We start from the raw sequence: 21664 nt of genomic DNA on the forward strand, positions 1-21664 counted from the left end.
CAACTGTATATATGTATACATACAATAGAGTAGCAAGAAAATAAATGCATATTCTCAATTTCAAACACATTAGTAAAACAAAAATGACAAAATCTTTAATAATCCCATCCTGCTAATTTCTATCCTCACATTAAAGCAAAATTTTCATCTCTTGCCATCACTGTTGCATCTTACGTCATTTCCACGCGGTGCTTTATTTCCTGAATGAGGTGAAGACCTTGCTAGTGAAGGCCTGTAGATGCTTAACTATTTAACTGGTCATTTTCTGACAAAGGCATTTCTCTTATTTCCTGACAAATAAAAGATCATCTTTTGCTAATCTTATCATACATAAACTTCTTGATAAAATGCCAAAGATCTATGGAAAGAGAGAGGGAGGGAAAGGAAAGAAGGAAGGGGGAGAGAAAATAAGGAAGGTGGGAGGGAGGGAGGGAAGTGGAGGGTACGGGGGAGAGAGGAAGGGAGAGAGGAAGGGAGAGAGGAAGGAAGGAAGGGAGGGAGGGAGGGAGGGAGGGAGGAAGGAAGGAAGGAAGGGAGGGAGGAAGGAAGGAAGGGAGGGAGGGAGGGAGGGAGGGAGGGAGGGAGGGAAGGAAGGAAGGGAGGGAGGGAAGGAAGGAAGGAAGGAAGGAAGGGAGGAAGGGAGGAAAGATTTCATTTTTAACAACACATCAGTCATCTCCACTGAGGTAAGGCGACTCAAAAAAATAAGAAAACTTAATAAATCTTCCTACATTTACAAATTTACACAGCTAAAGTGGGCATATATGAATGCAATTTGAAAGCTGTTGAATTTTAGGACTGATGAAAAATATATTGTAATAAATAAAACAAGGAAAAATTTAAAAACCTTCTCCGAAGGGCAAATTGGAGACGGAGTCCTTGCCGGAGGATTGATACGAACTCCATGAGACTCCGGAGACTGAAATGAAAGTAGATTTGTTTCAGTAAATATTTTCTGTATATTCCCAATCTAATTTAGTTTTACTATAAGCGCAAGGGAAAAAATCAAACCATTTTGGACAGTTTTGTAAAAAAAATATCGAGCACAAAAACAGCGATGGTGGCAGCTCTTCAAAGCCTAAGAGAAGCCGTGAAGTGCTTCCTATCAGCGAAAAAGTGATAATTCTTAACTTGCTGTGTGCAATTTATCAAAGTTTGTAATAAGTATGAATGTAAACAAATGGTATAAACCCTGGTAATAAATACCCGCAGGTTGGTTTAGAAAAACAAGTAAGCAAACACTAGGACATATTTATCAGAAAACGTTTTGGTCCTGAGACCTTGATCACTTCTAACATACAGAGGTTGAAAGACATTATATATAAGTGGAGAGTGAGGCGTGACGCACAGTATTCTTCAGGTCACCGTGCGTCACTCACACCTCACTCTCCGCCTATATATAATGCCCCTCAACCTCTGTATGTTAGAAGTGATCAAGGTCCCAGGACTGAAACGTTTTCTAATAAATACGTCCTAGTGTTTGCTTAAGTGTTTTTCTAAACCACGTAAACAAATAAAACTTATAAATAAGGTTTGCTATTATCTGCAGCAGGTAATTGTAACATATCCCCGCAGATATGGGGGGTCCTACTGTATGTAAGATTCAGTATCTTTGTAGACAGCCTGTACTGTCTGCACAGACAGCCTATGCTGTCTGCCAGCTTAGTTCATATTTCGCGCCATGCTGGTGCTGCCACCTATAGGCGTTGCCACTTCAGCCTGCCTGCCCTTGCCTCGCTCTCACTCACACAGCAGCCTAGCAGGAAGACACAAGGCCTACTAGTAGCTCTCTCTCATGGGATGGCCCTCCCGGGCCATGGGCACAACACACAAGCCTGTGTACCCACCACGACTTAACAATAAACAAAGAAGCCTCCAAAGAAAATATATCATTGAACCCCGCTTGCAGCATCACCAAATAATCTCGTTATAAATGGTGGGAAGTGGTGGTCGCAGCAGTTGTTTGCCCGGAGAGAGGAAGGAGAGGTATGAAGTCATCTTCACTTCATCACCCTACACAAGAAGCATCCGTCTCTCAACAAGTTATCCTGATGTCGTGTCTGCACATTTGAGCATCCAGACACAGGTACAAGCAGGATCCAGCCGAAATTTGGCGAAATTCTCTGAGAATTGTAAGTGACCCCAGGCTACAGCGTCCCACGCTGTTTCTCAAGTCACGTGTTCAGCGTCACTTGTATGTTGCTGTTGTTGTTCAGCTCAGCACAGCTGTTTCAGCAAGCCAGAGGTGAGTTTTGTGGTGATTTCCACGTCCAGTGTGAGTTCTCCACATGTTTGTGGGTGTGGGAGGAGGAAGTGGCTGTTCCTTGCTTCGCCCTGCTGTACTCTCACACCTCACCAGCCTACCATACACCACTCACCACTGCTCACTCCCTCTGCTGTTTTTTGTGTGATTCATTGCCAGAGCTGTGTATCCGAGTGCCCGAGGCCACTCGAAGCTACGTGGATCAGCATGCCACGTAGATCACGACGCCACGTAGATCACGACGCCACGTGGATCACGACGCCACGTTGGGTGTGGGCGATGTCACGTGGACCTACAAACCACGTGAGTTACCGAGCCAGATGTCCCAGGCCTCATGCTGTGGTCTGCTGCCCGCATCACATCGACGTCACCCACGATGCTGGCCGACTTCATGACGTCACGATGTCTGCTGACGTCACCTCGAGATGTCTGCTGACGTCATCACGCCTGACATCACACGATGTCACCATCGAGTGTTCAGTAATTATTAAAATATTGTCGAGAAGACTAAGAGAAGATATATGTCGTGTGTTAATTCCTCTCAGTCAGTGTTCTCACATGTTAGTGTACCGCATGTACCGCGGTGTGTTTAAAGTTTCCATGTGTCCAGTGAGGTCTGAGCCAGACCTGAGTAACACCACTGTGTTAAGTCACCCGTGTGACCAGTGTGTTTGACAGCTATCAGACAGCCCCAAGTGACCGAGCCCTCTTGTACAGAAAGCTTTTATGCTCGTCGCTCGTGATGTTCTGCAGAATCGTACCTGCTACGATTCCCATCGAGATTTGTTTCACTTCACCTCCAGACCGTCAGAGTGCAGTTATATGCAGAGAAACAAGTCTGGGGACGCTTAGACTAACCTCTGCTATAACTCCAACTGTGGAGAGATGACACTCGCCAAGCTGCAGTTAGCCACTGTTGGCAGGTGCTGTGTCAGCCTCGTGTCACAAGCTTCAGTGAGCAGCCTGCACAAAGATGTCACTTTGACTGCTAGCTCTCTCACTGCAGTCTGGTGTATGATGTTATGACTCCCAGATGTTTCGCCCAGTCGTCTCTGCCACGACTCTCTCCATGCTCGCCAGCAGTGACAGCCCAGCGACAGTACCAGTCGGGAAGTGTCCTCCTGAGTCGCTTGCCAAAAGTCCTGCCCAGTTGCCGAGTTTTGTCGACGCCTCACTCGAGGGCACCAGCATGTCGTGCCCCAGGTTGAGTGAAAACCTGCAGCGACTCCTACGATGACTGCTTCACTGTTCCAGAGGAGACCGTACCCTGTTACGTCACAGCTCAGCCGCAGCGATGTCTCCAGTGTTGCAGCATCTGTCCAGACGCAGGAAGGCGTGCAGTGATGCCCACTGACGCTCACTGCCTTTGACCACGATGTTTAGCACACCCCACATGTTTTTTTCTTCCCTCCCTGTAGGAAGTTTTTTTTCCATGTCCATATGTATATATATGTTTTTATTTTGTGTTCTGTGCCCTGTTCCTACGAGAGAGAGACCGAGTTTCTTTTACCACCAGTATTGTCGCGTCTGGACGACGCGAGGTAGGTGGCCGAGCATATGTAGACAGCCTGTACTGTCTGCACAGACAGCCTATGCTGTCTGCCAGCTTAGTTCATATTTCGCGCCATGCTGGTGCTGCCACCTATAGGCGTTGCCACTTCAGCCTACCGGCCCTTGCCTCACTCTCACTCACACAGTGGCCTAGCAGGAAGACACAAGGCCTACTCCTAGCTCTCTCTCGTGGGATGGCCCTCCCGGGCCATGGGCACAACATACAAGCCTGTGTACCCACCACGACTTAACAATAAACAAAGAAGCCTCCGAAGAAGTATATCATTAACCACCCGCTTACAGCCTACCAAACAAATTATTAAACATCTTTGCAGTCTCTTGCAAGTATAGAATTGGGTTTTCTTTTAAGCAACTGAAGACGAGTTTCTGAAAAATGGAAATGCAGAAATAAAAACGGCATTAAATCGAAACTACTACTTAAAAATTTACCAATACAGTATAACCACTTCTATGACCCATTACCTTCAAAAGAACTCACTAAGTTACTACAATATATTTTTACCTTCACCATCTAAGTAATATTTTTTACTTTCACCATCTAAGAAAGTTACATTTTTACTTTCACCACCTAAATAAAGCTATACAGCATACTCAAATAAGCTCTACTGTTGTACAACAGAACTCGCACCTTCAACTCAATGGATCTTTTAAAATCAGCAATCCTGGCAATCTCTACAGCACGTTTCAAACTCTTGCGAGCGCAACGTCTTGTAGAACTCTCACGCTGTTAAGGCAAAACTTGCATTAAAGATAATGGAAATGTAACCCAAACATGTACAGTGGACCCCCGCTTAACGATCAGCTTCCAATGCGACCAATTATGTAAGTGTACATGTATTTATGTAAGTGCGTTTGTACGTGTATGTCTGGGGGTCTGAAATGGACTAATCTACTTCACAATATTCCTTATGGGAACAAATTCGGTCAGTACTGGCACCCGAACATACTTCTGGAATGAAAAAATATCGTTAACCAGGGGTCCACTGTATTATGTTCTCGATCACTGGCTGTCTCCCACCAAGGTAGACTCCCCCCATTAAGAAGTCACCAAATTGAATAAATGATAAGTGAATGTAGTTCCTTCCTTGGGTGGCCCACTTTCCTAATTGCAGTCGAAGAAGAATTATATAACTATGATGATCTGGTACTATATGTTCTTTTTAAGAACAAGAAATTCGGAATGCATCATTATTCTTAAAAAACTCGTCTTTGGTTATAACATGGTTAGGTTAGGTAAGGTTCAGCAGGAAAGACGACAAACGTTTCCTGACATGGGTCTTAGTCACATGATGACCCACAGTTGGAGCTTTCAGTCATCTGACCGAGGCCTTCTGCTGGCTTACCATTCCACCCCTTAAAAAAAAGTGGTTATAATTGTAGACAAAGAACTTTGTCCTTGGAGGCAAAGAGGGGAATGTATGAGAGTATAGTTTTACCAACGCTCTTATATGGGTGTGAAGCGTGGGTGATGAATGTTGCAGCGAGGAGAAGGCTGGAGGCAGTGGAGATGTCATGTCTGAGGGCAATGTGTGGTGTGAATATAATGCAGAGAATTAGTAGTTTGGAAGTTAGGAGGAGGTGCGGGATTACCAAAACTGTTGTCCAGAGGGCTGAGGAAGGGTTGTTGAGGTGGTTCGGACATGTAGAGAGAATGGAGCGAAACAGAATGACTTCAAGAGTGTATCAGTCTGTAGTGGAAGGAAGGCGGGGTAGGGGTCGGCCTAGGAAGGGTTGGAGGGAGGGGGTAAAGGAGGTTTTGTGTGCGAGGGGCTTGGACTTCCAGCAGGCATGCGTGAGCGTGTTTGATAGGAGTGAATGGAGACAAATGGTTTTTAATACTTGACGTGCTGTTGGAGTGTGAGCAAAGTAACATTTATGAACCATTAGCTGTCTAGTCTTATAATAATATGGGTGTGTATTCGAACATAGGTTCTGAGTACTGAATACAGTAGACCCCCGCATAACGATCACCTCCGAATGCGACCAATTATGTAAGTGTATTTATGTAAGTGCGTTTGTACGTGTATGTTTGGGGGTCTGAAATGGACTAATCTACTTCACAATATTCCTTATGGGAACAAATTCGGTCAGTACTGGCACCTGAACATACTTCTGGAGTGAAAAAATATCGTTAACCGGGGGTCCACTGTACTTGGCTTGTAATTTCCCGACATGCAGTGAATTCATTAATGGGCAACCTCCCATGGATATTCATTTTCCCCGAATCATTAGGTGTTTCCTATCAATGCATTTATTCAAATCACAATCATTTACATAATTGTTGTCAAAAGTTACGAGAGACCTAGACATCAATAAACAAAGAAATGTAAGATAGTACCTGGGAAATTTGGTATCCAATACAATATATCACATTATGTCACATTTTAAGAGGAATCTTCATTTTTTTTTTTTCAACAAGTCGGTCATCTCCCACCGAGGCAGGGTGACCCAAAAAGAAAGAAAATCCCCAAAAAGAAAATACTTTCATCATTCAACACTTTCACCTCACTCACACATAATCACTGTTTTTGCAGAGGTGCTCAGAATACAACAGTTTAGAAGCATATGCATATAAAGATACACAACATATCCCTCCAAACTGCTAATATCTTCAAGTCTGTATAATAATGTGACCTTGATACTAGTGCAAAGAGGCTTCTCAATGTTTTAATTTCATTAATCTTAATGAAGCAGTGAAAAAAGTAAGGGCAGAGAGCTACTATCATGTAGTGACAATAACAATAATAACTCACCTTAAAAGCTTTGCTTTGTAGATGTCGAGTTACCCGAGCCGGTGAATTTGTCACCTGAAAAAAAATTTGCCATGTCAAATAGGGGTCATCAGGACCTAACCGGGTTAATCTCTGCTCCTCAACTTACAATGGGGTTATGTTCCGGTGAACTCATCGTAAGTCAAACAGAAATACACTAAATAAATAACTACTCTGGTGGCCTGGTGGTTAACGCTCTCGCTTCACACGGTGAGGGCCTGGGTTCGATTCCCAGCCAGAGTAGAAACATTGGACGTGTTTCTTTCCACCTGTTGTCTATGTTCCCCATCAGTAAAATGGGTACCTGGGTGTTAGTCGACTGGTGTGGGTCGCATCCTGGGACACTGACCTAAGGAGGCCTGGTCACAGACCGGGCCGCGGGGGCGTTGACCCCCGGAACTCTCTCCAGATAAACTCCAGATAAACTGTCACTGGGTAAGTAAATAAACAAATAGTTACTGTAAATACCAGTACTGAGAAGTAAATATATATATACAAGTTAGGAACCAAGTGAGAGAGTAATTGTGGTAGGGGACTTGAATGCTAAAGTAGGAGAAACTTTTAGAGAGGGTGTGGTAGGTAAGTTTGGGGTGCCAGGTGTAAATGATAATGGGAGCCCTTTGATTGAACTTTGTATAGAAAGGGGTTTAGTTATAGGTAATACATATTTTAAGAAAAAGAGGATAAATAAGTATACACGATATGATGTAGGGCGAAATGACAGTAGTTTGTTGGATTATGTATTGGTAGATAAAAGACTGTTGAGTAGACTTCAGGATGTACATGTTTATAGAGGGGCCACAGATATATCAGATCACTTTCTAGTTGTAGCTACACTGAGAGTAAAAGGTAGATGGGATACAAGGAGAATAGAAGCATCAGGGAAGAGAGAGGTGAAGGTTTATAAACTAAAAGAGGAGGCAGTTAGGGTAAGATATAAACAGCTATTGGAGGATAGATGGGCTAATGAGAGCATAGGCAATGGGGTCGAAGAGGTATGGGGTAGGTTTAAAAATGTAGTGTTAGAGTGTTCAGCAGAAGTTTGTGGTTACAGGAAAGTGGGTGCAGGAGGGAAGAGGAGCGATTGGTGGAATGATGATGTAAAGAGAGTAGTAAGGGAGAAAAAGTTAGCATATGAGAAGTTTTTACAAAGTAGAAGTGATGCAAGGAGGGAAGAGTATATGGAGAAAAAGAGAGAAGTTAAGAGAGTGGTGAAGCAATGTAAAAAGAGAGCAAATGAGAGAGTGGGTGAGATGTTATCAACAAATTTTGTTGAAAATAAGAAAAAGTTTTGGAGTGAGATTAACAAGTTAAGAAAGCCTAGAGAACAAATGGATTTGTCAGTTAAAAATAGGAGAGGAGAGTTATTAAATGGAGAGTTAGAGGTATTGGGAAGATGGAAGGAATATTTTGAGGAATTGTTAAATGTTGATGAAGATAGGGAAGCTGTGATTTCGTGTATAGGGCAAGGAGGAATAACATCTTGTAGGAGTGAGGAAGAGCCAGTTGTGAGTGTGGGGGAAGTTCGTGAGGCAGTAGGTAAAATGAAAGGGGGTAAGGCAGCCGGGATTGATGGGATAAAGATAGAAATGTTAAAAGCAGGTGGGGATATAGTTTTGGAGTGGTTGGTGCAATTATTTAATAAATGTATGGAAGAGGGTAAGGTACCTAGGGATTGGCAGAGAGCATGCATAGTTCCTTTGTATAAAGGCAAAGGGGATAAAAGAGAGTGCAAAAATTATAGGGGGATAAGTCTGTTGAGTGTACCTGGTAAAGTGTATGGTAGAGTTATAATTGAAAGAATTAAGAGTAAGACGGAGAATAGGATAGCAGATGAACAAGGAGGCTTTAGGAAAGGTAGGGGGTGTGTGGACCAGGTGTTTACAGTGAAACATATAAGTGAACAGTATTTAGATAAGGCTAAAGAGGTCTTTGTGGCATTTATGGATTTGGAAAAGGCGTATGACAGGGTGGACAGGGGGGCAATGTGGCAGATGTTGCAAGTGTATGGTGTAGGAGGTAGGTTACTGAAAGCAGTGAAGAGTTTTTACGAGGATAGTGAGGCTCAAGTTAGAGTATGTAGGAAAGAGGGAAATTTTTTCCCAGTAAAAGTAGGCCTTAGACAAGGATGTGTGATGTCACCGTGGTTGTTTAATATATTTATAGATGGGGTTGTAAGAGAAGTAAATGCGAGGGTCTTGGCAAGAGGCGTGGAGTTAAAAGATAAAGAATCACACACAAAGTGGGAGTTGTCACAGCTGCTCTTTGCTGATGACACTGTGCTCTTGGGAGATTCTGAAGAGAAGTTGCAGAGATTGGTGGATGAATTTGGTAGGGTGTGCAAAAGAAGAAAATTAAAGGTGAATACAGGAAAGAGTAAGGTTATGAGGATAACAAAAAGATTAGGTGATGAAAGATTGAATATCAGATTGGAGGGAGAGAGTATGGAGGAGGTGAACGTATTCAGATATTTGGGAGTGGACGTGTCAGCGGATGGGTCTATGAAAGATGAGGTGAATCATAGAATTGATGAGGGAAAAAGAGTGAGTGGTGCACTTAGGAGTCTGTGGAGACAAAGAACTTTGTCCTTGGAGGCAAAGAGGGGAATGTATGAGAGTATAGTTTTACCAACGCTCTTATATGGGTGTGAAGCGTGGGTGATGAATGTTGCAGCGAGGAGAAGGCTGGAGGCAGTGGAGATGTCATGTCTGAGGGCAATGTGTGGTGTGAATATAATGCAGAGAATTCGTAGTTTGGAAGTTAGGAGGAGGTGCGGGATTACCAAAACTGTTGTCCAGAGGGCTGAGGAAGGGTTGTTGAGGTGGTTCGGACATGTAGAGAGAATGGAGCGAAACAGAATGACTTCAAGAGTGTATCAGTCTGTAGTGGAAGGAAGGCGGGGTAGGGGTCGGCCTAGGAAGGGTTGGAGGGAGGGGGTAAAGGAGGTTTTGTGTGCGAGGGGCTTGGACTTCCAGCAGGCATGCGTGAGCGTGTTTGATAGGAGGACTTGCTGCCTTCATGCTCAGTAATTATTTTGTTTTACCTCCAAAGTAATTGCTTTTGTATCATCATAAAGTCAAAATATTCTAAGCTGAACCATTGTAAGCCAAGGAGCACCTCTATATTTAATAATAACATAAAATATAACAAAATTCATAAAAGCAGATGGCAAGAGCAAATATTTTGCTTATACAGTGGAGCCCCACTGTGGATATCGGCCGCTTTTTGGCTGAAAAATTTGCCCTGGATTTCGGCCGGTGATTCGGAAATCAGCTGTACTGGACGTGTTCGCCTGCCTGGGAACACCATCAGTCTGGCTTTGTCACTAGTTGAGTGAGCATTCATCCAAAACATTTCGCAATTTTTGTGCTTGTTTACTGACTGTGATTGCAAATTAAGCCACCATGGGCCCAAAGAAAGTTCCTAGTGCCAGCCATTTGGTAAAGAAAGTGAGAAACACACATGTTGTGGAATCTATTGTGGCTTTGGGGAAGTTCATGGGGTTGGATATGAGTGGCCAAGATGTGGAAGAGTTGGAGGAGGACCACAGTGAAGAGCTAACCACTGAAGAGCTGCAAGAGCTTCATCTGGAACAGCAGCAGAGCACAGCTGCTCTGCTGCTGTGCTCCTCTGCTTCAGAGGAGGAGGAAGAGAGAGAGAGAGGAGAGAAGGTGCCTTCTTCAGTGATTAAGGACAAAGGTAGAGGGTGGTAGTGGTTGTGATGGTGGTAGAAGGTGGTAGTGATGGTGGTAGAGGACAGTAGTGATGGTGGTAGTGGTTGTGATGGTGGCAGTGATGGTGGTGGAGATAACCTCTCCTCCTCCTCCCTGTCTTCCATACTCTAAGTCTTCAAGAAAGGTACAGTGGAACCTCAAATATCGAACTTTCTTCGTTCCAGATGGCTGTTCGAGTGCCATTACCGAATGAATTTAATCCCATCAGGAATAATGTAAATTAGATAAGTTCATTTCAGACCCTCAAAAATACACTTATAAAAGCACTTACAAAAATACACTTACATAATTGGTTGAGTTGGGAGCAGTTCGATATTTGAGGTCCCACTGTATGTAATAATGATTTAAATGTTCATTTATACATTTCATTAGCCATTTTATTTAGTTCTCATTGTTTTGTGTATGTAAAACTATAGTTAATCTTTAAAAAATTAATTTTTTGTGAACAGTATTTTTGGGTGTCTGGAACGGATTAATTGTATTTACGTTATTTCTTGTGGGAAATATTGCTTCGGTTTTAGACCGTTTCGGATTTAGGGCGACCTTCTGGAACAGATTACAGCCGAAATCCGGGGTTACAATACCTTCTGTATTGTGTATATAAATGATATATGTAATATAGACAATAATAATATATAATAATATTAATGACATTATACATAATAATGGTATAATAATATTATACACAATACACAAGATTCTCAATGCGTTTGTAAATCAAGGACTTACTGTATAACAAAGTGACTTAAGACTCATGAAACTGTAAGAACACAATTGCAAATAAACCACAGAACAGGTGGGGATTGAACCTATGGTGAATCTTAAAACTCCAGGCCAGTGTGTAAGCCATTCAGCATAGCCACTGACCTGGAGAGTTAAGACTCCAGGCCAGTGTGTAAGCCATTCAGCTTAGCCACTGACCTGGAGAGTTAAAACTCCAGGTCAGTGTGTAAGACATTCAGCTTAGCCACTGACCTGGAGATTTAAAACTCCAGGTCAGTGTGTAAGCCATTCAGCTTAGCCACTGACCTGGAGAGTTAAAACTCCAGGTCAGTGTGTAAGACATTCAGCTTAGCCACTGACCTGGAGATTTAAAACTCCAGGTCAGTGTGTAAGACATTCAGCATAGCCACTGACCTGGAGATTTAAAACTCCAGGCCAGTGTGTAAGCCATTCAGCTTAGCCACTGACCTGGAGATTTAAAACTCCAGGCCAGTGTGTAAGCCATTCAGCTTAGCCACTGACCTGGAGATTTAAAACTCCAGGCCAGTGTGTAAGTCATTCAGCTTAGCCACTGACCTGGAGAGTTAAGACTCCAGGCCAGTGTGTAAGCCATTCAGCTTAGCCACTGACCTGGAGAGTTAAGACTCCAGGCCAGTGTGTAAGCCATTCAGCTTAGCCACTGACCTGGAGAGTTAAGACTCCAGGCCAGTGTAAGCCATTCAGCATAGCCACTGACCTGGAGAGTTAAGACTCCAGGCCAGTGTGTAAGCCATTCAGCTTAGCCACTGACCTGGAGAGTTAAGACTCCCATGCCATGGTTTCATACCTCACTTGTTCTGATTTTTTTTTTTTTAAACGACGCGTCTCTACAAACCTGACACACTTCCGATGTCAACTCTTCTGTTTCATTAGGAGTTTCTCCAATGTGATTCTGATATGCAGCTGCCAAGGAGCGCACACTGTGACCCGTCGTCGAGCTAAAGGAAACACAGGAATTTTTTAAATTAAGCAAGGATATAGGAATGTGAATGGAGAAAAATACAGAATTAACAAAAAACTATTAAAAGGTAGGGAGAGCCACTATAAAGATAAAACCAACAACAGCAATGATGAAGAATGGTCAGGTATAGAGCTTTTGTGAAAATACTTCACTCTATATAGAGCTTTATCAAGACCACTGATAAAACCATAGAGAGTAAACTAGTGCTATAATAAAAGCTTGCTTTGTACCAGTGGGTCACCAGCAATAACAGCCTGGTTGGCCAGGCAAGCACCCAATGAGCCTGGTCCAAGGCTGGGCTCCAGGAGTACAAAAACTCTGAAAATTATCAAAGGTATAAACCACCTGCCTCGGTGGGAGACGGCCGACTTGTTGAAAAAAAAAAAAAAAAAAAAAAAAAAAAAAAAAAAAAAAAAAAAAAAAAAAAAAAAAAAAAACAGACGTTCTTCATTACTGTCAGAACATAATCTTTGTGTCAAGCAATCCATCGATCACCTTGGCAAAGGGTACACAAAAATTACAGGAAGAGATAAACAGTGCTCCAGTGAGTAGTGGAGAGTAACTTGACATGCATTACTTACAGGTTATAACTACTATATTTAGATATGGAAAGAATGAATAACTCAAAGAGACACTGTACACAACATCTAAGATCACTAACTAAAATGAAAGGAACATGAAAGACCTGAGTGTGATGTCAGCTTACCTTTCTTTCAGAGAACACAATAAGGCAAATACAGTGGACCCTCAAATTTAGTTGTGCCTTTTCTGTATGTCTGTTTTGTTAATATTTCCCATAGGAAATAATGTAAACCCAATTAAACCATTCCAGACACCCAAAAATATTAACAAACAATACATTTTATAGATAAAAATAGTTTTGCATACAGAAAAGGCACGATTAAATTCGAGGGTCCACTGTCTCACAAAAGACATGAAAATGATGGGGTGGATAGTGAAGAACTTTCAAAACAAGGAAAATAGTGCCAATTGTGACACTTTTCAAATCACCTGTCCTCTCTTGTTGAGTCTTGTTCAGTGATGACAGGTAATTTCAGGGCAGGAGAATTATCAGAGCTGGAACAGATACAGATAATTTATGGTCCGCATAGGGCTAATAAAGCATCTGAATTACTGGGAATGCCTCAAAGTCCTAAATATGTACTCACTGGTGCAGAGGAGAGAGAGATACGTAATAAAATATACATGTAAAGTACTCGAGGGCCTGGTTCCAAATTTGCACACAGCCGTAACAACATACGATGGTACCTCGGGATGCGAATTTATTTTGTTCCAGAAGGCTGTTCGAGTGCCGATACTGAACGAATTTGTTCCCATAAGGAATATTGTAAATTAGATTAATCCGTTTCGGACCCTCAAAAATACACTTACATAACTGTTCAAGTTTTGAGTTGTTCGTATCCCAAGGTACCACTGTATTGGAGTGAGAGATATAGGAGTGTGTGTAAAATTAACCAAGTGAAAAGCAGGGCTCCTGTGGACACAATAGAAGAACACTGCATCAACATTTTTGGGCCCAGACTATTTAACACTACCATAAGATATCAGAAACTTTACTGGAACAAGGGCGGAAGTCTTCAAGAGGATGTTGAACATGTACCTTTGCCAAGTGCAAGATCAACATGTCCATGATAGATATGCAAGCCAACAAGCTGCCAACAGTAACAGCCTGGTTGATGAGGCAACACCAGACAAGCCTAGTCTTCAAAGGTATCCCTGGAGATTAGATAAGACTATACTAGAGAGAACAAGAAAGAATCTGGAGAAATGGGGACAATGAGGAGTTAGTGGGGATAGAGGAAGAGTAAGGTAATCAACAGAAAGGCGATGAGAAGAAGGGCGAGTCAGGGCTTCAGCAATGAAATCCTTGGACAAGAAGAATGGTGCTAAAAAGGATAAAATAAGCTAAACATATACTGATACAAAGGTAAAGAAAGGGAGGCTACCTGGAGTGTGTTCCGGGGGTCAACGCCCCCATGGCCCTGTCCATGACCAGGATGATGATTGATAGAAAATACAGAATTTGTGGGCTGACCGTACCAAGCGCTTCAGGAGGGTTGCAACTTGATTCTAGCGAAGGGATCCTCAACCAAAGAATTAAGAGCCATCCTCCATTTCTCTGGATCAAACCTGATTAACCCCTGTCCTTCCATTCCCCAGAAATTATACAACCTTTATGGGTCGAGCATCTCCCCATAAATATAAACTGTATTAATAATAAGCATATTAAAGATCACGTGGTGAAACACTAATCGAGCTGAGGAAAATAAAAGTACGTATACAGTGGACAAAATAGTTTAAAAAAATAGACGAGATTGGTTAATTGCATTTAAAGGTTATATGCTATACAAGAGTTGTTAAGGATGCATGTCACATGTACACCAGTCAAGAACACTTTTTTTTTTTTTTTTATCTGAAACACTGTCTCCAGCCAAGGCATAGTGATCCACATTCAAATATGCAAAATAACCAAAGGGGGAGCTGAACGATTGCTCTAGGTGTTTCATGTTGCAATCAATACGTCAAGAACTTGCAATGTTGTAGAAATAGAGTAGGAAATCCAGGCAGATTCGTTCAGAAGAATGACTCTCTCTACATTCGTTCCCCTGAACAAATCTGCCTGGATTTTCTATTCTATTTCTGCAACATTGCAACCTCCTGATGTGCTGATTGCAACACAGTCTAGAGCTATCATTTGAAGCACTTTCATTATTTCTTACTATTCCCAAACAATGTGAGAAATCGCAATAACACTTGGAATTTCACCATTTCTTTTCACTGTAATTATTTTGCATACTGTGATATCACCTGTTTACTGTGATCTTATTGCATTTAGAAAGATGCGTTAAAAGCTCTCAATATTCATTTACCATCAGCAAACATTCTAGGATTAGTCAAGTACAGTTCAAGACGACTTACATGACAAATGGTTGTGCAGCAGGTTTCACCGGACTCTTGACCAGCACACCCTTGTGTTGCACAGCTAAGCCGCGTGTAGCTCCTCTCTGAGCGTTGGACATACAGCCAATGTTTGCAAAGCTACTAAGTACTGGTGTCTTTGGAGTTATAGCCTTGCCAATGCATTGAGAGGGAGATGGCCTATTAGGGCTTGGCTTGGCGACCGGTAACTGGCGCACTTTGGATCGAGTTATACGACGAACTGGGCTACATTCTGACTTTTCATTGGATTTAACAGCTGTCACAGAGACAGGTGCATTAATGTGTTTAAACATGGTTGACTGCACTGATTTTGAGGTTTCTGATGAAGTCAACTCACTAGATTCATCACTTTTATTTAAAATTTTCTTCAAGACATCATGGGAATCCACTCTAACAAATGTCGAGTTCATCTCGACTGGACCTGGTACTGACTTATCATCTTCAGACTCGGAAAGAGTTAGACGCAGACTATGACTGTGATTAACAATCTCATTCTCTGTAAGTTCATTCACTTTCTTGCGTTTGGTTCTTGTAGAACCAGTAGACTGTTCTGGTGTGTTCTCAACCTGTCGTTTTCTGGTTTGGGATGTCTTTGTGCTTTGCGAATCGGAACTTGACATCCCGTCACTGAAATGTTTACCATCACAACTTTCTTCAGTCATTCTGGTCTTTGTGTGAGTTGAGCTAGACAGGGAAATTTCCCCACCATGCTGAGAGCTAGCCTCTTCAGATTCATCACTTCTATCCTCCGATGAAATCTGGGAATCCAATCCCCCTTTTACACTATTGATTCTGTCCTTTATAACCCTCAACTTCGACCTTGTTACTCGTGAATTTGGTACAATCTTAGGTGGTAACATTACGTCATCTGAATCATCACTGATAATGTGACTCTCCGGTTCCTTCTTTTGCTTAGTTCGAGTGGATCTTGGCTTGGGAACTGGATGAGGTGGAGTGGAAAGATCCACTCTTTTATTACACTTATCTGAATCGTCTTCTGAAGCGGACTGTAATTCCCTCAGTTTTGTGCGAGTAGTCCGAACACTTGGCAGAGGTTGTACAAATTGTGATGAGAAGTTTGGTAAAGCCTGAGTTACTTCTTTCAGGTCCTGAGATTGAGATTTGCATTCCTCATCCAATTTTTCTGGTTGCTCACACACACTTTGGGCAGTTTTCCCGAGATGTATTGATTTGCGGTTTTCCTTGCTTGTCTCCATTTCTTTGTTTGGCTCGTGTATGTTCCTTTCCTTTTCACTTTCGCTCTTATCATCACCATCACTATCTTCCAGTCGGAGCTCAGAGTAAGTACAATCATCTTCAGGAACACAAGCTTCCTCCACCACCTCTTCCTGGCACACACTTACTGAAGTGTCTTGTGCAAATTTTCCTACACTAAGTTTTCCTCCTTGAGGTCTCTTTGTAGCCTCACCTAAGTCTACAGATGTTACGCTTTCAAACTTCAAGCATACACTTAAGCGACTGGTATTTCTGCTTTTTCGTTTTGGTGTGCCTGGTGGCAACACTGCATCAGATTCTCTCTCCTTTTCAGGCACATCTCGGGACAAAACCGGATCAGATGCTGGGTCCCCAAGACGACTGACGCACTCTTCCTCCTCGTCTGGTGTGCTGCGTGATGAAGCTGGGTCATGTTTTGGGTCACAGTCAATACCTCGTTCAATTTGGGATACGGAGGTTTTATCTGGATTCTGACGTACAGAAGTTTTCTTCTCTCCTCTTTTGTATTCGGTGCTGTAAAACAGTCATCACATTTAGAAAAGATTGAGAAACCAACATTAAAATTAAAACATGTCATTATCATACACAGGCAGGCACCGCTTTACAGCGCTTAGCTTTATGGCATTTCGCTAATGCAGTGGTTTTCAATTACAGTGGACCCTCCCTTTTTGCTGTTAATTCATTCCAGAGTCTCCAACAAAATGTGGAATTGACTAAAACTGAAACGATTTTCCCACATAAGAAATAATGTAAATCCAATTAATCCATTCCAGCCACCCAAAAGTATTAACAAAAAATATTTTTTTATACATTAAATATAGACTTACATACAGAAAAGAATGAGAAATCAAGTAGTATAAAACAATATTGAAATAACATGGCACTTACCTTTATTGAAGACTCTTGTTGGTGTATGGTAGACAGAGAGGAAGGGAAAGAGAGGGGTCACTATTGTTTGGAAGGGAAATCCCCTTCCATAAAGACTTTAGGTACCAAGTCTTCCTCTGGGGTTACTTCTCTTCTTTGCTTTTTAATGGCACTAGCACCAGCTTGAGAGTCATTGGACCCTGTTGCACAAAAAACTCCAGAGAGCTCTGTTTCTGGTGTCTTTAAAATTTGCCTAAAATGGGACATGGCATTGTCATTTTACATGTTGCCGACACGGCTTGCAACAGCGTTGTTGGGGTGATATTTCTCCACAAAACTTTGCAACTCACTCCACTTTGCACACATGTCTTTAATCACTGAAGAAGGCACATTCTCTCCTCTCTCTCTTCCTCCTCCTCTGAAGCATTTTTCACAGCTGTGCTCTGCTGCTGTTGCAGATGAAGCTCTTGCCGCTCTTCAGTGGTTAGCTCTTCACTGTGGTCCTCCACCAACTCTTCCACATCCTGGTCACTCGCATCCAACCCCATGGAATTCCCCAATGCCACAATACAATCCACAACAGGTGTAGGGTCAACAGGGTCAGCCCCAAACACTTCAAAATCCCTCTTGGACACATTCTGGCCACAATTTTCTCCAAGCAGAGTTCATCATCCTTGAAGTCACTCCCTGCCAAGCCTTATCTATAAGGCTTATGCAATTGAGGATAGTGAAGTCATCTTTCCAGAACTCTCTTAGGGTCAACTGAGTGTCTGAGGTCACATCAAAGCACCTTTGAAACATTGCTTTGGTGTAGAGTTTTTTGAAGTTTGCAATGATCTGCTGGTCCATGAGCTGGATGAGGGGAGAGGTATTGGGGGGCAAGAACTTTACTGTGATGAAATTAAACTCCTCCACCATTTGGTCATCCAGGTCTGGAGGATGATCAGGAGCACTGTTCATTACCAGGAGGCACATGAGTGGCAATTTCTTTGACAGGAGGTATTTTTTCACACTGGGGCCAAACACTTCACTGAACCAATCAAGGAAAATTTCCCTTGTCATATATAATTTACTCTTGGTGACACTGTTTTTCTTAAACACTATGGGATTCTCAGAGTGATACACCAGTAAAGGCTTCACTTTGAAATCCCACTAGCATTACTACAGAGCAAGAGAGTTAGCCTATCTTTCATAGGCTTGTGTCTTGCCAGTGCCTTTTCCTCCTGTGTGATATAGGTCCTCTTTGGCATTTTCTTCGAAAAAGAGGCCTGTTTTGTCAAATTGAACACTTGTTGGGGAACAAATCCTTCAATTCATGCATTAATTTTATCTGAACTTGCTGCCTCACCATGCCTTACAACACTGTACGCCACTACAACACTGTGTACGCCGCTACAACACTGTGTACGCCACTACACTTCTTGAATTTTTCAAGCCAGCCTTTGCCAGCCTTAAATTCACTAACATTAGCGCTCGTTCGAGGCATTTTCTTTACGAGACTGGCATGCAACTGCCTTGCCTTTTCGCAAATAATCGACTGCACAACACTATCTCCCGCTAGTTGATTCTCGTTGATCCACACCAACAACATTTCTCGACATCTTCCAGTGTTTGTGATCTCTGTTTCGTTATCACTTTTACCCCTTTTGCAACATCAGCTTCCTTGATTTAATTTTTCTTCACTAGGATGGAACTGATGGTTGATGCAGGCTTGCCATATAATCCTCGCGATGTTGGTCATATGTAAGCCACGTTCATATTTTTCAAGGATTTCTTTCTTGAATTCTATCGTGTTCTCACCTTCTTTACCAAAGGACTGGGATTAGTAGCTTTGTTTGAGCCTGTGGTGGCTTATTTAGCAGTCACACAGAGACAATGAATTATTATGAAATAATTCGTATCAGCTCGCAGAGTAATGTACGCTCAACCATAAACAAAGCGACACTGCCTCAGAATGCATGTGTGGGAAGTTGTGTGAGCGGCACTCAGACCTGTACCGTACCACCGATGAGAACGGAGGAGAGCAATTACAACTGAGTCGCCAATGTTTTTACTGTACCGACGGGAACGGAGAAATGCAACGAAAACCGAGCCAATATTTTTACAGAAAAAATCCGCCATAACTGAAATGAGCGAAAACAGAGCCCAACGAAAAGGGAGGGTCCACTGTATACCCATTCTTCATTTATTCAGATTTCCTACAATAAATATATTCACCCTCGCTATAAGCAAAGGACAAAAATACATTATGGCAAGTAATGTGTGTTCTATATATACATTTTTTAGCCTAGCTCTATTGTTCATTTAATATATGATAGTGTAAACATCTTATCAGGCTATGTTTCGCTGAATAAGTGGGTCCCTTCTGTACAGTGAAGATAAAAAAATATTTACGCTGATGTTCCTTGATCAAGGAACTGGAACTACCGTCCCCTCACTTGAATCAAACCTAATTACCCCCACTGCCCCTGGTGCTGTACAACTCTTACAGGTTTAGCACTTCCCCATAAATAAAATTCTACTTTCATGTAACTACATCATTAAGAAAAATGAGATTAATTTTTTTTCACACACTGGTCGTCTCCCACCGAGGAAGGGTGACCCGACAAAGAAACACTTTCACCATCACTGTTTTACCAGAGGTAACCGACATTACAGTTCAGATGCCCCTCCAAACTACAACATCCCCATCACTCCCTTGGAGTGCAGGCACTGTATTTCTCACCTCCAGGATTCAAGTCCAGCTAACCAGTTTTCCTGTATTTTTTTTGTTTTCACCTTAAGATGAACAATCCTTAATGTACAGTCAAGTGTACAATCTTAGCCTGATATTTCAAATGCCTTAAATTGTTGAAAATGCAAAGCTAGGACATACCAGGAGAAACTTTCATCTGAATCAACATAATGAACTGCTTGCTTCTTTCCAGTCTTCTTTTTACAAGTAGACAATGCCTCAGGTGTTGTAGGGCGCCTTAATTTACATTTGGAATCCATCAAAACATCCCTTCTTGTCTTCTCCTGAGCAACCTGCAGTTAAAAAAAAAAAAAAAATTAATTTTATCACACATCGGCCATCTCCCACCGAGACAGAGCGATCCAAAACAACAACAAAAGAAGAAGAAGAAGAAGAAGAAGAAGAAGAAGAAGAAGAAGAAGAAGAAGAAGAAGAAGAAGAAGAAGAAGAAGAAGAAGAAGAAGAAGAAGAAGAAGAAGAAGAAGAAGAAGAAGAAGAAGAAGAAGAAGAAGAAGAAGAAGAAGAAGAAGAAGAAGAAGAAGAAGAAGAAGAAGAAGAAGAAGAAGAAGAAGAAGAAGAAGAAGAAGAAGAAGAAAAGAAGAAGAAGAAAAGAAGAAGAAGAAAAGAAGAAGAAGAAGAAGAAGAAGAAGAAGAAGAAGAAAAGAAGAAGAAGAAGAAGAAGAAGAAGAAGCACTTTCACCATCACTCACTCCATCACTGTATTCCCTGATACTACAGGCTGAAATTGCAAATATCCCCACCCCTCCTTCAGGATTCAAGTCTAGATGATCAAGCCACTGATACCTAAAACCTCCATGGCGTTCCATCCACCCTGGAATATTACACCCTCTTGGTCACCCTATGCTGCTCTATCCTCTTTAAGTGCCAAAACCACTTTAACAATGCCCTCCTCTACCTTCAAAATACTTCTATAATTTGGTACATAAATTGCTTCAACAATGCACCTATTAGGAACAAAAAAGCACAATACCATGACTGGAACAATACGCAAATAACCTGCACACAGGAGAAAGAAACTTAAAACATTTTGGACAGACCTGGACCATTAACTAGTGACTAGTTAATGGTATAAGTTGGACAGAAACATTGTCATAAGTGTCTTCCTCCCATGTGCAGGTTATCTGTGTACTGCGCCTATTATTCTCCATTCATGAATTCTATAGTTCACCCAGTCTCTCGCAGACCCATTTGCCAACACGCCCCTTCCCAAATATGTGAATACCGTACTTTCACTTCCTCCATAATCCCTCCTAATCCAATCTCCAACATGAGTTAATAGAATTTTTTTTTTTTTCAACAAGTCGGCCATCTCCCACCGAGGCAGGGTGACCCAAAAAAGAAAGAAAATCCCCAAAAAGAAAATACTTTCATCATCATTCAACACTTTCACCACACTCGCACATTATCACTGTTTTTGCAGAGGTGCTCAGAATACAACAGTTTAGAAGCATACACATATAAAGATACACAACATATCCCTCCAAACTGCCAATATCCCAAACCCCTGTAATAGAATTATCAGAGCTTATTGCTTGGGTAGATTTGAAAATTGGGTTGGGCAAATATTCTGTTGAAGATTGAGACACTTATGCAACATGTGGGAATCTTTATTTAAATAAAGATTCCCATATGTTGTATAATGTATCTCAATCTTCAACTTGTCGGTTTTCAAAACCATTCATCACACATATTCTGTTAGCGGGATGGATTGTGAAGGACCTGTCTAGTATGGGCCAACAGGACTGCTGCAGTGTTTCTCCTTTATTCATCTTTAATTTCTAT

General features: G+C 42.0%; 1 protein-coding gene across 5 annotated transcripts in view; it reads right to left on the bottom strand.

Annotated features, from left to right (window-relative positions):
• The window catches only part of LOC128703928 (inner centromere protein A), a 45008-nt gene that overhangs the window by 16493 nt on the left and 6851 nt on the right, over nucleotides 1-21664 (bottom strand). For 2 of the 5 annotated variants that reach the window (XM_053798812.2, XM_053798811.2), the window contains exons 5-11: nucleotides 20003-20154; nucleotides 15004-16773; nucleotides 13075-13140; nucleotides 11938-12040; nucleotides 6589-6642; nucleotides 4464-4559; nucleotides 848-919 (exon numbers count right to left, since the gene is read on the bottom strand). In XM_053798812.2, coding sequence (XP_053654787.1) covers nucleotides 848-919; nucleotides 4464-4559; nucleotides 6589-6642; nucleotides 11938-12040; nucleotides 13075-13140; nucleotides 15004-16773; nucleotides 20003-20154 — 2313 coding nt within the window. The remainder of the gene's footprint in view (nucleotides 1-847; nucleotides 920-4463; nucleotides 4560-6588; nucleotides 6643-11937; nucleotides 12041-13074; nucleotides 13141-15003; nucleotides 16774-20002; nucleotides 20155-21664) is intronic. The other 3 variants (XM_053798813.2, XM_053798814.2, XM_053798815.2) reach the window with 3 other exon arrangements.

Source organism: Cherax quadricarinatus, chromosome 95, assembly GCF_038502225.1.
Source record: "Cherax quadricarinatus isolate ZL_2023a chromosome 95, ASM3850222v1, whole genome shotgun sequence".
NCBI lineage: Eukaryota > Metazoa > Arthropoda > Malacostraca > Decapoda > Parastacidae > Cherax > Cherax quadricarinatus.